This window comes from Drosophila arizonae, chromosome 2 (genome assembly GCF_054131065.1).
Source record: "Drosophila arizonae isolate 15081-1271.41 chromosome 2, UAZ_ARI_1.0, whole genome shotgun sequence".
Taxonomy (NCBI): Eukaryota; Metazoa; Arthropoda; class Insecta; order Diptera; family Drosophilidae; genus Drosophila; species Drosophila arizonae.
Genome location: NC_142922.1, coordinates 74,532 through 91,838, shown reverse-complemented (window position 1 = coordinate 91,838; position 17,307 = coordinate 74,532). Strand labels below are relative to the sequence as shown.

General features: G+C 39.3%; 1 protein-coding gene and 1 long non-coding RNA gene across 3 annotated transcripts; one reads left to right on the top strand and one right to left on the bottom strand.

The window, feature by feature from the left end:
- Positions 1-93: 93 nt before the first annotated feature.
- Positions 94-9,002, top strand: LOC149270150 (uncharacterized). Its single transcript, XR_016268607.1, has 2 exons — positions 94-264; positions 393-9,002. It is a non-coding gene; the product is annotated as an uncharacterized LOC149270150 (long non-coding RNA).
- LOC108621746 (putative cytochrome P450 4ac1) lies at positions 333-10,339 on the bottom strand. Of its 2 annotated transcripts, XM_089462423.1 has the most exons (6): positions 10,057-10,339; positions 9,795-9,998; positions 9,657-9,738; positions 9,500-9,600; positions 9,087-9,434; positions 333-4,815 (listed from the first exon to the last, which is right to left on the bottom strand). In XM_089462423.1, exons 1-6 carry the CDS (start codon positions 10,256-10,258, stop codon positions 4,226-4,228), a joined length of 1,527 nt encoding a protein of 508 aa, XP_089318549.1. In that variant the 5' UTR covers positions 10,259-10,339; the 3' UTR covers positions 333-4,225. The 2 variants fall into 2 exon arrangements, with proteins under 2 accessions (XP_089318549.1, XP_089318523.1); XM_089462397.1 differs by lacking the exon at positions 333-4,815 and having other exon boundaries at positions 8,983-9,434; positions 9,795-9,960; positions 10,057-10,196.
- Between the last annotated feature and the right edge of the window lie 6,968 nt (positions 10,340-17,307).

Below are 17,307 nucleotides of genomic sequence, written 5' to 3'. Positions count from 1 at the left end.
TTAGTAAATAAATATCAATCAGCATATGGATATTTATATCAATAAGATTAAATACATATTGGTATATTTTATTGTCTCTAAAAATGTATTTTTTTTAATAGTATTTTGACCAACACTGGAACTAGTTCCATTTCCATTTTATTGTCTCTATATATGTATTTTTTTTTTATTGTATTTTGCCCAACACTGGAACTAGTTCCATAAAGTTAATTACACATCGGCATAGCGATAACTTTGTTGATACTATTAAAATTTTGACTACAGGTAATTCGCTTGTCCCACTAATGAGCTAATGTAATAACTGTTACTGCAAGTGACAATAAACATTACTCTTAATTAATATAAACAATTTTATTTTTCTATTTGTGTATCTATCTAAATGTTATCAATAGACTCCAAAGGCAATGCAACAAGTATTTTAACGCATCATATCTGGCATACGAAGACTTATTGTCCAAGAACTATGGTTTTCGGATCCACTTTGCGGCGGAGAACCAAGAATGAAGTGATCGCGTGCATTCTTAGCCAGCGGGCGTAAATTGTGGAGACTGCCATGGAACGAGATCCGATCGCCTTGAGTCATGATGAGCACGCAGCTCTACATCAGATGTAAAGGTGGCACTTCCTAACAGACTTGTCGATGCCTGCTGAACGAGCAGCTTGTACTCATACCAATTCCAACTCTTCAGTGTGAAGTGACCTGTATCTGTATTGAGCGTCTTAATCACGCGCTGCCACTTAATGCTGTAAATCTAGCGCTCAGGATTACTTTTTAAATGCTTTCGCCATGTACACAGCAGTTGTCCCACCTGGTAAACAGGCACGGCAAATCGGACACTCGGTTATCCCCACGATTGAACTAGATATTACATTGTTTATGGGATTAAAACGAAGATTAATCTTAAAACTGGACGTCATATATGGAAATACCAGTACACCTGTGGTAGCGAGGGATGACGCCGTAGATAAATGATAGCGTGCGACGTGTAGACTACAGCATTACGCCCAGAATGTAGCTGAACATCGACAACATGTGCACTCAACATACATCAATGACAAGCAAAGTAACGTCTAGATTAATGAACCGAGAGTGCAGAGTAATGTGAAGACGCCAATGGTTATACCATCTTCCAAAGGCTCAGGCTCATAGTCGCTGCTTTTCTCGTCCGATAGATTGGCGTCGTCATTTGCGTCGTAGATTACAATGTCGTCGCTCATTATTATTGCTCATCCCTTGCAGCACACCAGATCAGTTTGCGCACCAGATCAATACACCTGCGAACGACCCTCTACTGCAATGTATTCCTTTAGCTGTTTAGTAATACACGGTCTAAGCGCAAAAATGAGAAAATAATTTTTATATACAAAATTTTCATATTTGAATGAATTGGCATATAAATTCTTTTGAGATATCAACGCCGTCTTTTGCTGACGCCTGTCGATATATTTCATGTCCATCTGGCCCTCGAAGAGAAGCATACTTTATATATGCACATATGTATACAGTGGGTCCAACGCCAAATCGGACAAAAGAAAACTGCAAGAAAAAGATCCGTTATTTGGCAGAGATTTTCGTTTTTGTTTTGCTTATTGCATTTCGTTATATTCTCAAGCTCATAAGAGTACAGTAACACAAATTATTTTTGCGAAATGGCTCCACGTAGGAAGCAAACTGGTGTTGAGGCACGCCAAATAATATTAAAACTGCATTTTGATGGCAAAACTGTTAGGGAAATAGCAGAGCTGGTCGGAAGAAGCAAATATACCGTCCATGATATCATAAAAAGTTTCGGGAAGATGGAAGATTAATTAACAAAAGCCAGGAGGGAACAAGTAAGAAAGCTCTAGTCTAGAGTGCCCGACTACGAGATCCCCTGAACCCTTCGAGTAATAGCTGTTTCAATCATTTTTCGCGTCTTTCTGCTTACACAAGACACACACACGCACACACACCCACACACACACACGCATACACATACAGGCATATACACACACACACAGAGAGATACGCACGCACGCATAACTACGCATTGGCTGCAGTTGTGGCTTACTAAGGGAACTTACTTGTTCAATATCTTTTCTTGTGGATGTAGTTTCTTCATGAAACTTTCAGATTGTGATTATATCATAGATATGTATGTATTTGCCAAAGCACAAGTCTCTAGAATTTGAAATACGCCTTTTACAAATGTGAGGATGAGGGGGTGAATTAGAGGTGGTGGGTGAATTTTGACAAAAACCGAAATTGTATAAAATGCATATAAGTATACATGACAAATTTGGAGACTCTAGCTTTAAACATGTAGGAGATATAAAGTTATTACTGGTTTTCGGTAATGTTTTTAATCGATAACAAAATAACGGGGCAATTTATCGATATTTAAACCAAAACTCAATATGCGCGTGCTATACACGGACCTAGAAAAAAATTTCAAGTCTCTAGCTCTTGTATCTTCTGAGATCGACACGTTTAAACATACGGACAGACGGACAGGGCTAAATCAACTCAGCTCGTCGCCCTGATCAAGAATATATATACTTTAGCCCAATATTAGCCCTAAGAACAAGGCGTTTAGGGTAAAATTCGCAAAAGAGTACTTGCTAACAAGTAAGAAAACTCTAGTCGAGAGTGCTCGACTAGATACTACCCTGAACCCAACAAATAAAAATGCCCATTTAGTATGGCTGAAATTTCAATTTCGATGTATTTAAAAATATAAATAAAATACCAAACTCATTTAATAAAATATAAAAATATTTTGAAACAATTAAAAAACCATCATTTGCACCGATCGGGATTCAAACCACAACTTCTCGATCGAGCGTCATGCAGCTAACACACTAGGCCACCCCACTCCTGCTAGTGGCGCTGGCAAAACTAAAATAGATTCACTGCTGCAGCGCCATCTACCAAAACTAAACGAAACTAACTGCGGATGTGATTCTAAGAATCTGCTAGAATAACCAAACTATTAAAAACGCACATAAAGTATAGTTAAAATTTCAATTTCGGTGTATTTAAAAATATAAAATAGAAAACTCATTTATGAAAATATAAAAATAGTTTGAAACAATTAAAAAAATTAACACCAGTTGCATCGATCAGTATTCGAACCGCGACTTCTCGATCGAGCGTCATGCAGCTAACACACTAGGCCACCCCACTCCTGCTAGTGGCGCTGGCAAAACTCAAATAGATTCACTGCTGCTGCGCCATCTACCAAAACTAAACGAAACTAACAGAAGAAGTTTGAGTGTATGTGTGCACACGCATACGATGCTGTTGTAGCTGCTGCACGTGCGTTTGTTAATTGGCCAAATATTTGATTATTTTTTATTAATTTTTGACTGAACGGAATTTAATGAAACTTTCAGCATATGATCTACATATTATATTGAATATTTGAGAAATTTAAAAAAAAATAAAAATCATTCACAATTAGCTATAGTGGCATCTGATTTGAACTTGAATGTTTTTACTCGATAAAAACATAACGGGAAATCGACGCGTTCATACATACGGATAGACGGACAGGGACAAATCAACTCAGCTCGTCACCCTGATCAAGAATATATATACTTTGTGGGGTCTGCCACGCCTCCTTCTCCCTGTTACATACATTTCAACAAAACCATTATACCCTGATTTCCCATTGAAAATGGGTTCAGGGTATAAAAACAATTTCTTGCTATTATACTTTTTTAAGTCGATTTGTTTACAAACGTAGAAATATATTTGGTTAAAAATTTTTCCACAAAAAAAAATAAAAATCATTCACAATTAGCTATAGTGGCATCTGATTTGAACTTGAATGTTTTTACTCGATAAAAACATAACGGGATGATTTATCGAATTTTAAAAGCAAACTCGACGTCCGCGCTGTATATACGGTCATTTTAAAAATTCAAGTCTCTAGCTCTTATATCTTCGGAAATCGACGCGTTCATACATACGGATAGACGGACAGGGACGAATCAACTCAGCTCGTCACCCTGATCAAGAATATATATACTTTGTGGGGTCTGCCACGCCTCCTTCTCCCTGTTACATACATTTCAACAAAACCATTATACCCTGATTTCCCATTGAAAATGGGTTCAGGGTATAAAAACAATTTCTTGCTATTATACTTTTTTAAGTCGATTTGTTTACAAACGTAAAAATATATTTGGTTAAAAATTTTTCCACAACAATTATTTCACAAAGCCACATGTTAGTAATATTTTATACTTCACGTTTTTTTAATTTGATTCTCACGTTTTGTTGGGAACGTAAAACAATACCATATTCCAAACTTATGTCCTCTAGCTGGGTCACAGGAAAGAGTTTGAAGTTTCGCAATATAGAGACTAGTAGAACTTTAATCTCTAAAATAGCAAACTTTTGCCCGATGCAATTGCGTTGTCCAGCACTAAATGGAACAAAGGAAAATGGATGCAGACTCAACGAATTTTCTTTCAAGAAACGTTCTGGTTGAAATTGGAAGGGATTTGAAAAATGTCGAGGATCTCTCATTACATCAAACACGTGTATATTGATTTGAGTCCCCTTTGGCATAATTAAACCGTTAATAACTGTATCTTCAGTACAGACGCGTCCTAAAAAAGGAACTGGTGGAAAAAGACGTAATGATTCCTTAATAACACATTCCAGATAATCGAGCTCATTGAAATTGAAAACATGTAGTTCATTATGATCTCTGGATATATGCTGCAGCTCCTCAACACAACGATTTTGAACATCTTCATGGAGAGCTAACATAAGCAAGGTAAAGATAAGACAGGTGGAAGTTGTGTCATATCCTTCAAACATAATGTTAATGAATATCATCTGTTACAATGCGACACGATATATCGATAAACGTGTGTACCATATCTAGCTGATAGGTACCACCTCTAAGTAAGTTAGTCACAAATAAACCTTTGCTACGAAAGCACACAAGCGCGGCATTTTATTATTTCTATATTTCAAACATAGATAACTTCCAGCAACTCGGATAGAGAAGAGTCTCCATCCAACAGGTTATGGGCCCAGTTGCAGATCTATGTATTTGAAATATAGTGTTTGTTTTTAGTTATGAACTATTAACATTGGTGTGACTCAGGACTAATTGATAATAAGCTATGAGCGGGATTTATCAAATAGAAAAGTTGGACGAAGGCAATTATGACACTTGGCGCGTGCAAATGCGAAGTGTGTTGGTACACCAGGAGCTATGGAGTGTAGCATCAGGTGAAGTGCTACCAACGGATGCCCCGGAGAATGTGAATCGGCAGGCCAAAGATGAGAAGGCGCTGGCAGTGATCACATTGAGTGTGAATGCTTCACAATTGGGCTATTTGAAGGATTGCAAGACGTCGTCCGAGGCATGGAATCGGTTGAAAGATGTCCATCAGCCAACTGGAGCAACACGTAAGGTACAGCTCTACAAGAAATTGCTTTTCAAGCGCATGGAGCAAGGGCAAAGCATTTCGAATTACATAAATGAATTCGTGGGAATTCTGGATGCCCTTGGGACAGTAGGAATTGAGCTATGCGACGAATTGCGCAGTATTATTTTGCTGTCGAGTCTTCCAGAAAGTTTCGAAAATTTCGTTGTCGCCATAGAGACGCGCGACAGTCTGCCGGCCTTCAACGCTCTATGCATCAAAGTGAAGGAGGAGAGCGAGCGGAGGGAGAACGCAGAAGAAAAGAACGAATGCGAAAAAGCGTATAGTGCAACTTACAAGCCAGCCGCGCAGAGAGCGCAAAAGCAGAGAAACAAAAATGTGGTATGTTTCAAGTGTGGCGAGCGCGGGCATATGAAGGCTGAGTGTAAGAAAGAGAGCGCAAGTGAGAAAAAGGCAGGAAGAAGAGAGAACAAGCAGTGCAGTTTATTTAATGCGGTGAGCGCAGATCATTTGAAAAAGAGTATGTGGTGTTTGGATAGTGGCGCGACAAGCCACATGTGTTGTGATAAAAGGTTATTCACAAAGTTTGAAAAACACACAGAAATGATCAGTCTGGCTGACTCTGGTCTGCTGAGAGCAGAGGGAAGAGGAGAAATAAAGCTAGAGACGGAATTATGCACGTTGCTGTTAAAAGATGTTCTCTATGTGCCGAAAATGAACGGCAATTTTTTCTCAGTGAGCAGCGCTGTGAAATATGATTGCTTTATTACGTTTGGGCAAACGTATGCAAAAGTAATGCAAAAGGGTGATTGCATTGTGAAAGCAAATAAAGTTGGCGACTTGTACATGTTTCAAGGAAAGCTAAATGGCTGTAATTCTGCGGTCAAGGCAGATGGTGTGCTATGGCATAAACGATATGGCCATTTGAATGTAAATAGCTTGAAAGACCTGATCAAGAAAGGAATGGTGCGCGGTATTGAAAATATGGTTTTCAATGAGAACATGAATTGTAAAACTTGCATGCTATGCAAAATTCATGTGCAGCCGTTTCCGGATGCAACTGCCAATAGAGCACAAGGCATATTGGAGTTGGTTCATGCAGATGTGTGCGGGCCTTTTAGCACACAGTCTCTGGCTGGATCGAGGTACTTCTTAACCTTTATTGATGACAAGTCAAGGCGTATCTTCGTATATTTCCTTCGGAGGAAGGATGAAGTCTTCAAGAAGTTCGTCGAGTTCAAAACGTTGGTTGAACGGCAAACAGGCAAGCGTCTCAAATGTATCCGGAGCGACAAGGGAGGTGAATTCGTCAATAAGCCGTTTGATGAATACCTGAAGGGTCAAGGGATCGAGAGGCAGCTGGCAGTAGCATACACTCCACAGCAAAATGGCGTAGCTGAGAGAGCAAACCGCACTCTGGTGGAGATGTCAAGATTGGCTTTGGACAAGGGTCCAAGAAAGAGCAAACTGCAACCAAAAGGCAAGGAATACCGGATGGTTGGGTATTCGGTAGCAAGCAAGGGCTATCGTTTGTACGACCCAATAACTCACCAGGTGGTTGAGAGGCGAGATGTTCTTTTCGACGAGACTCAAGACGACGACGATTCATTTGTATGTGTGTTGCCAATTTCGAATGCTACCAGTCAGCGTGGTAGCGGGAATGATGACTCTGGCAGCAGTGGACGCAGCAGCGATCGAGACAGCAGCCATGGGCGTAGCAGCGACAAAGACAAAGTAAACGTGGACGAATCTGTAAATGTTCCTCGCATTGGTCCTGGCAGACCAAGGCTGATTCGAACCGGCAAGCCAGGCCGACCTCGAAAGCAGCACAACGTACTTGGGGCTCTAGTTGCCAGCGACGTAAAGGTTCCATCATCCTATGAGGAGGCGATGAAGAGTGCTCATGCATCAGAGTGGTGCGATGCGATGAAACGGGAATATGACGCACTGATGGCCAACCGGACATGGCAGTTGGCAGAGTTGCCGAAAGGGCAGCGAGCTGTTGGCTGTAAATGGGTATACAGTCTGAAGCGTGACAAAGATGGTCAAGTAGACAGATTTAAGGCACGATTGGTGGCAAAAGGTTGCTCCCAGCAGTATGGCATAAACTATGCAGAAACTTTTTCTCCAGTATGCAGACTAGAGAGCGTGCGATTCATCTTTGCACTGGCAGCGAAATTAAGATTGTATGTACACCAAATGGATGTATGCACGGCATACCTCAACAGCGACCTGAGCGATACAGTGTACATGAAGCAACCACAAGGGTACATTGATCGGGCTCAACCAGATAAGGTTTTATTGCTGAAGAAGGCGATATATGGATTGAAACAATCAGGAAGGGAGTGGAACACAAAACTAAATGATGTCCTGATTGGTTTGGGTTTCGTGGGCTGCGAAAACGAGCCCTGTCTCTACCAACATATAGGGAAGGATAATTTGTCTTTAATCCTGGTATATGTTGATGATTTACTGATAGCATGTCAATCCAAAGAGGACCTGGTCAGCATCAAATCGGCGATTTCGAATTCATTTGAATGTGTCGATAAAGGCGTGCCTGAATTGTTCTTGGGCATGGAGGTGATGCGTGAAGATGAGCTTGGGCCTATCACCATAGGCCATTCGCAATATATCAAGGAATTATTGCAAACTCATGGTATGGACAATTGTAGACCAGTAGCAACTCCGTTGGATGCGGGATTCCAAGTAAATTGTGCCAGTGGACAGTGTCAAAAGGTTGATCCTGTCAAATATCAATCGATGATTGGTGAGCTGATGTGGCTGGCACTCACGACCAGGCCAGATATTTTGCATTCAGTTGCAAAGTTGTCCCAGAGGAATCAAGATCCGCACGCCGAGCATTTGGCTGGCGTAAAGCACATTTTGAGGTATTTGGCAGCGACGCTAAATTTCAAATTGCACTACACAGGAAGTCATCAGCCTCTCACTGGATATGTAGATGCTGATTGGGGTGGAGACCGAACTGACCGAAAGTCGTATACTGGCTATGTATACTTTCTGGCAGGTGGACCGATTTCTTGGCGGTCCGAAAAACAACGTAGCGTGGCACTAAGCAGCACAGAGGCGGAATATATGGCACTGTCTGCGGCTTGTAAGGAATCGTTATTCTTACGACGACTAATAATCGAGATTGGTTGTGGAGATGAAGCTACGTCAACTACTCTGTATGGCGATAATCTTAGCGCACAGGAGTTGGCCAGAAATCCAGTTCACCATTCGCGGACTAAGCATATTGATATTAGGTATCATTTTGTACGTCAAGTGGTTGACGAGGGTCAAATTAACTTAAAGTATGCTTGTACAACAGATATGATTGCGGATATCATGACAAAGAATCTTTGTAAGAACAAGCATGTTAAACTTACTGAAATGTTAAGTTTGAAATGAATTATGTTAAATGTTAAGTTAATTTGAAATGGATTATGTAAACTGAATTTGTAATCATGATCGCATTGAGGAAGGGTGTTAATGAATATCATCTGTTACAATGCGACACGATATATCGATAAACGTGTGTACCATATCTAGCTGATAGGTACCACCTCTAAGTAAGTTAGTCACAAATAAACCTTTGCTACGAAAGCACACAAGCGCGGCATTTTATTATTTCTATATTTCAAACATAGATAACTTCCAGCAACTCGGATAGAGAAGAGTCTCCATCCAACACATAAATGTGTTTACTTCATCACAAATGCCTTGATGGTCAATTAAGCCCTCATTCTCTGCTTCCAATAGGGTATCTAGCATCGCATATCGTTGCTTTTTGCCAATATCACTTTTGAATTCAGTCTGTTGTTTGCTTTGACTTCGTTTACGCTTGATAATGCGGCTAGCAAAGTCGTGTGCCAACTTTAGATTTGTTGTGTGCTTTTTATAACTACCATAGAGATAAAATATTGGCAAATAGTACATTAAAGGATTACAAGCTCGTTCTACCATGACAGTCTCTAAGGCATGTATTGCTTCACGATATTGTGCGCCCTCGATCATATCATCAAGCTTTACACCAAGAGCAGTTTCTGTTAAAAGCAAACACAATAATTATGTATATTAATTGAATTGGGATATATGTATATATACGAACCGCAAACATTATTTAATGTAAACTGCGGAATAAGCTTACTGAGATCCACTTCGTTATCCACATTTCGATATAGAACATCGACAAATTTATTGCATTCTTCCCTAAAATATTCTTACCAATTAGTGCACTGAAATCTTTTTAAGCGGTATGCATGTACTTGAAAATATCTAAAAACTCCTGTAGGATATTAAAATGAAATGCAGGTGTCAACATTTTTCGTCTTATGTGCCACTTCCGATCTTAAAAGTTAAAGGCAAATAAATTAAACATAATTATATGACGTGAAATCCCTTACCTGTACTAATAAGCAATCCATCTCCCATAAAGGGCCTTAGCAATTCGTAAACAACATTTTTTGTTATCAACTTTGTACTTTGAAAGATTTCTTCGGCATCCTCAGCGGATACTACATTGTACATCGGGGCAAATAGAAAATACCAAAGATAGCTCTGTCCGTTGGCCTTAGTATACGCATCACGGACAAAACGAAATAACATTGCTGTGGTAAGCATATACCGATTTTATTCAAATTAAATCATTAAATAGGCCGGACTTACCCGGCGTCATCTTCAGTACATCAAAGTTATTACCAAATCTTGTTTTACCCGGTAGTACAACTACCTTGCCTTTTAAAGGACTGCCATCCACTGTCTTAATGCGCTTAGCTAGAGAAAGAATATAGTATCTTCTGTTAATGTATCGAAGTAGCGCCCACACTACTGCCAGTAATACTGCATTTACAAGCAATGCAATCAACATTTCAGTAAGCTTTAAATTATGTTCGCGATCTATCAAAGTCCAACGTCCCCAACAGACTAATGGAACAATTTTTATAATTTACATTCCGACGCTGATAATGATAATCTGTGACCCTCTTGTTTATTGACATGCTTCAATAAAACAAACAATTCAATGATACAAAAATAATATTGTTACTATACTGTAATGTACTGTACTGTATAATTCTCGTTCACGGTCTAGAAAAATCAATATAAGTATGTACATATATATATATATGTATATAAAAAGGTTCATGCATAATCTGCGAGATCTAACGGTAGTTTAGCAACTTTAGTCTAGCAACTTTAAAGTTGAAGTTGCACTTATAAACCGAGAATGTTTTACTTATTATTGTTTTATATACATATTTGCGCAGCAAAACATCAGTTGAACTGATAAGCGCGGCGTTTATTGCCCCTCTTGAGCAGTGTTGCCAGGTTTTGAGACATAAAAATAGCAAAATCGTCTCTAAAAAATAGCTAAATAGCTAAACAAATTTTAAAATAGCTTACAAAATAGCTAAAACCTTTATGCATTATGCATTTACTTAAAATTTTATTTTTAAATGTTATTTAATAATGTTACAATTTGGTCCACATCCAAATCATCATCAGAATTATATTTTTGATTAACTGGAATCATGTTTAAATGTAATCATGGAAAATGTGTTATGCTTTTTTGTCGCGGCATGCATTTTAATATCGTGCAATTTGGCAAAAACACTGCATTTGCAGTATATACAATAATCCAATTCTTAAATTCGGTGATTGTTTTCCAGGAATCACGAAATTTCTGATTATATTTTTTATTCATCACATACAATTAATGCCAAGAAGCGCGCCAAGAAGAATTAGCGATGGAGTAAATTCACAACTGATAGTATAAGTACGATAAAGTCGTGGTGGTAGTATCGCGCAGATCATTACGTACAATTTGGGACTTAATCGAAAAATGTTTTTTTTTTTTTGGCTTGAAATACTAAAATCAAATTCAAAATATTCGTTTGTAAAATAGGTAAATTTATAGCTAATAGCATTTTCAAAATTTTCATAGCATTTAGGGTTGTTCATGAACATGCATGAACATAAAAATATGATAAGTAGGGGAACGTACGCGCTATGCACTCGACAGCTAGCATAAAATAAATAACATATGTTTCAAGTGTGAACTGTCAAAATTATGACCCTGACCCTTAGCGATTAGAATACGTAAGAGGCGAGCGCTCAGCATTACAAACTCAGCGATAGCATAAGAATAGTTAATAAGCCAACGCGGAGTCTTATAAACTCAGCAATAAAATAATAATAGCTAATAAACCAATGCGGAGTCTTACAAACTACGCGATAAGTTAATAATATGTAATAGACCAATGCTGAGCCTTACACACTCAGCAATAGAAGCACTAGATTTAATGGTTAAAATTATACATGAGTCTGGGTATAAAAACCCGGGCCCAGCAGAATAAAGAATCAATACGAAACTAAACACCAACAAAGTCAAGTGTATTCGTTCAAGGGTTCAAAAATAGCTAAAAATGCTATTAAATAGCTAATCTGGCAACACTGCTCTTGAGCAGTGTCGCGCACGGAGAGCGGTAATAACGCAACGAATGTAGTTTGTCGCACTCCCCTTTCTATTCGTTGGCACAGCGTCCCAAATTTACCGTTAGTGCTACTTTTAGCTTAGGTAAAAAAGAAACTCGCGTACTTTGTCCATGTGTAGCAGATTAGCGAATCCCTCCTAAAAATATGCTACGCAGAGCATATCAGAGTTCGATTTGCGGAGGAGTTACTGAGTCAGGGCTGAGCAAATTGTTAACATTACATGTATATATTACAAGAGTGCTTAAACAAATTAAAATGACAGACATTAATTGTGAATAATATCTAATAGCTACTGTAACCTAAACATTTAAAATAGAGATGATAGACCAATCATATTGATTAACTTGTCAATCTTCTCCTGCAGTTTACAAATATGTATTGGCGTTTCTGACTACTGGACACTGGCGCTCCTCCAGCATGAAGCTAATAAGCATGCCCAGTTTCTGATTTGCGCTAGTATTGGCATCTCCATGTCGCCGAGATTTATACTCAATGGTATCATCAATACTACATCGTTATCATCATCAGCTAAGTGCTGTCGTTGCTGCTGTTTTAGTTGCTGTTCGAGCTGTTGCTGCAATTAGTGCTGTTGACGCTGTCCCTTTTGTAGATGCTGTTGCTGCCTACCAATCGGTTGACTCAATGGCTTGGAACCTATGCCAATTTTTAGAGCATCAGCATAGCTAAACAATATTGATTGGCTCTGTTTCTTTAGCTTTTATTTTTGCATTTGTGGCAGCTGCTGCTGCTGCTGTAGCTGTGGTTGTTGTTATTGCTGTTGTTTTTGCTGACTTGGCAGTTTCTTTGCCTTGACTGGCAGTTGGAATAACTGCTACAGCTGCTGTTTGGACGACTGCTTGACCACTTGACCATTGTCACTCTTGCTGCGTGCCAATTCAACCACCATTTTGTTGCCCAACTGATAGCCCGTAGCTGAAGTTGTTTTCAGCCTGTAAGCATCTTTGAAACATTTACAGCCACAATAACTGGCAGCATGCTCCCCCTGTCAGTTGGCACGCTTTGGTGGCGGCTGGCAGCTATCGCCTTTCCTTCTCTCACATTCAGTGGATGGGCGTCTGCCAACGCATTTCACGCACACAAACGGGCGGCGGCAATAGTTCTGGCAACGGTGACATTGGGCAGATACAATAGAGTAGGCCTCTTCTTAAGCCTTTCAAGATTGCCGTCATTGTTGACATTGACATCATTGACGCCATTCTCATCAACATCGATTTGTCATTTTCTTGGAATAGGCGCCATCTATTGGCGAGTGACCAGCACCAACAGCAGCGCTGGCTTTAGCAGGTGCACTGCCACTGTTATTAACAGCAACAGCAGCTGTAGTAGCCTTACAAGCAGCCTCAATAGCAGCCAAAAGCCGAGACATCAACCATCAGTTTTTTTTTTTTGCAAATAGTGCCAAAAGGTTCTGATTGGCTGTTGTGCCCGTAGCAGCCATTTTGCGGCATGTTTTAACTTCCTTGGCAAAGAATGGAGGTGGAAGCGAGATTAATTTATTCAACTCATGACCACTAAATAAATGATTGTGAATCTTATTAGTGTCACACAGTGGACATTGCTATATGGAAATGGTGGCCAAAATTCTTTGAGTTGAAATTTTAATATGAAATATTACAACTAGGTTTATTTAGTAATAACAAATTAAAAGCCAACTATTTGTCACAAGGTCGGGACCCTCCCAGGCTGTTAAATGATGAAGAATTTTGAATAAATACTAAAAGTGGATAGTAAAATATTTTTTTTTTTTTAGCAGCTGCATTGCCACTGTTATTAACAGCAACAGCAGCTGTAGTGGCCTTAAAAGCAGCCTCAGTAGCAGCCGAAAGCCGAGACATCAACCATCAGTTTTTTTTTTTTTTTTTTTCTGTTGGTATGTCCACAAGAGAACACACAATGATGATCCCCATCCCTTCCTATCTCATTCATGAACAGCTGACCTGCAGCTGCATGACGAGGGGAAGAGGGTACGGAGATACTTTTTATTCAACCAATACTTCACAATAGCATTTCTTATGAATATGATTAGCGCCTATAAGATACTTAGAAATATACAAAAGGTCAATATTTACCGAAACTTTTCATAAAATGAATCAATTTAAATGGCCATAAGTGCACAAAAATAACAGTGCAGCTTAATATTACAAAATACTAATAAAAAGAGCAAATTAAAGATAATACAAACTAACAATAATGTGCTTTTTCAGCCTGCATGCGAGGGAATCACATACACAATTGCCCTGCTTTTCTTTTCGCCTCAAGCTTTAGGCTGCCCAGCAGCGTAAAGGTGAGAGAAGAGGAAACAGGGTGTCTTTATTCATTTCTCAGTTCTTTGCGTTAGTACTTTCCAGAAATTAGTTGGCAGCTTATTTACAATTCACTTATGTGGTAAGTTATTTATTTATTTATTTATTGTTATCAAGAATTAATCCTAAATAACAATTAGTTAAGCCAGAGCGACAAAGGCCTTCAGGCATTATTTACATTCTATAAATTATTTATTTTACATTCGATTTATTTATTTTTTTACATTTGAGACTTATTTATATATATATACATATATACATATATGTATATATTTGTAGATGCTGTTGCTGCCTACCAATCGGTTGACTCAATGGCGTGGAACCTATGCCAATTTTTAGAGCATCAGCATTGCTAAACAATATTGATTGGCTCTGTTTCTTTAGCTTTTATTTTTGCATTTGTGGCAGCTGCTGCTGCTGCTGTAGCTGTGGTTGTTGTTATTGCTGTGGTTGTTCTTGCTGTTGTTTTTGCTGACTTGGCAGTTTCTTTGCCTTGACTGACAGTTGGAATAACTGCTACAGCTGCTGTTTGGACCACTGCTTGACCACTTGTTGCTTGCTTGACCATTGTCACTCTTGCTGCGTGCCAATTCAACCACCATTTTGTTGCCCAACTGATAGCCCGTAGCTGAAGTTGTTTTCAGCCTGTAAGCATCTTTGAAACATTTACAGCCACAATAACTGGCAGCATGCTCCCCCTGTCAGTTGGCACGCTTTGGTGGCGGCTGGCAGCTATCGCCTTTCCTTCTCTCACATTCAGTGGATGGGCGTCTGCCTACGCATTTCACGCACACAAACGGGCGGCGGCAATAGTTCTGGCAACGGTGACATTGGGCAGATACAATAGAGTAGGCCTCTTCTTAAGCCTTTCAAGATTGCCGTCATTGTTGACATTGACATCATTGACGCCATTCTCATCAACATCGATTTGTCATTTTCTTGGAATAGGCGCCATCTATTGGCGAGTGACCAGCACCAACAGCAGCGCTGGCTTTAGCAGGTGCACTGCCACTGTTATTAACAGCAACAGCAGCTGTAGTAGCCTTACAAGCAGCCTCAATAGCAGCCAAAAGCCGAGACATCAACCATCAGTTTTTTTTTTTTTGCAAATAGTGCCAAAAGGTTCTGATTGGCTGTTGTGCCCGTAGCAGCCATTTTGCGGCATGTTTTAACTTCCTTGGCAAAGAATGGAGGTGGAAGCGAGATTAATTTATTCAACTCATGACCACTAAATAAATGATTGTGAATCTTATTAGTGTCACACAGTGGACATTGCTATATGGAAATGGTGGCCAAAATTCTTTGAGTTGAAATTTTAATATGAAATATTACAACTAGGTTTATTTAGTAATAACAAATTAAAAGCCAACTATTTGTCACAAGGTCGGGACCCTCCCAGGCTGCTAAATGAGGAAGAATTTTGAATAAATACTAAAAGTGGATAGTAAAATATTTTTTTTTTTTTTTAGCAGCTGCATTGCCACTGTTATTAACAGCAACAGCAGCTGTAGTGGCCTTAAAAGCAGCCTCAGTAGCAGCCGAAAGCCGAGACATCAACCATCAGTTTTTTTTTTTTTTTTTTCTGTTGGTATGTCCACAAGAGAACACACAATGATGATCCCCATCCCTTCCTATCTCATTCATGAACAGCTGACCTGCAGCTGCATGACGAGGGGAAGAGGGTACGGAGATACTTTTCATTCAACCAATACTTCACAATAGCATTTCTTATGAATATGATTAGCGCCTATAAGATACTTAGAAATATACAAAAGGTCAATATTTACCGAAACTTTTCATAAAATGAATCAATTTAAATGGCCATAAGAGCACAAAAATAACAGTGCAGCTTAATATTACAAAATACTAATAAAAAGAGCAAATTAAAGATAATACAAACTAACAATAATGTGCTTTTTCAGCCTGCATGCGAGGGAATCACATACACAATTGCCCTGCTTTTCTTTTCGCCTCAAGCTTTAGGCTGCCCAGCAGCGTAAAGGTGAGAGAAGAGGAAACAGGGTGTCTTTATTCATTTCTCAGTTCTTTGCGTTAGTACTTTCCAGAAATTAGTTGGCAGCTTATTTACAATTCACTTATGTGGTAAGTTATTTATTTATTTATTTATTGTTATCAAGAATTAATCCTAAATAACAATTAGTTAACAATTAGTTAAGCCAGAGCGACAAAGGCCTTCAGGCATTATTTACATTCTATAAATTATTTATTTTACATTCGATTTATTTATTTTTTTACATTTGAGACTTATTTATATATATATACATATATACATATATGTATATATTTGTAGATGCTGTTGCTGCCTACCAATCGGTTGACTCAATGGCGTGGAACCTATGCCAATTTTTAGAGCATCAGCATTGCTAAACAATATTGATTGGCTCTGTTTCTTTAGCTTTTATTTTTGCATTTGTGGCAGCTGCTGCTGCTGCTGTAGCTGTGGTTGTTGTTATTGCTGTGGTTGTTCTTGCTGTTGTTTTTGCTGACTTGGCAGTTTCTTTGCCTTGACTGACAGTTGGAATAACTGCTACAGCTGCTGTTTGGACCACTGCTTGACCACTTGTTGCTTGCTTGACCATTGTCACTCTTGCTGCGTGCCAATTCAACCACCATTTTGTTGCCCAACTGATAGCCCGTAGCTGAAGTTGTTTTCAGCCTGTAAGCATCTTTGAAACATTTACAGCCACAATAACTGGCAGCATGCTCCCCCTGTCAGTTGGCACGCTTTAGTGGCGGCTGGCAGCTATCGCCTTTCCTTCTCTCACATTCAGTGGATGGGCGTCTGCCTACGCATTTCACGCACACAAACGGGCGGCGGCAATAGTTCTGGCAACGGTGACATTGGGCAGATACAATAGAGTAGGCCTCTTCTTAAGCCTTTCAAGATTGCCGTCATTGTTGACATTGACATCATTGACGCCATTCTCATCAACATCGATTTGTCATTTTCTTGGAATAGGCGCCATCTATTGGCGAGTGACCAGCACCAACAGCAGCGCTGGCTTTAGCAGGTGCACTGCCACTGTTATTAACAGCAACAGCAGCTGTAGTAGCCTTACAAGCAGCCTCAATAGCAGCC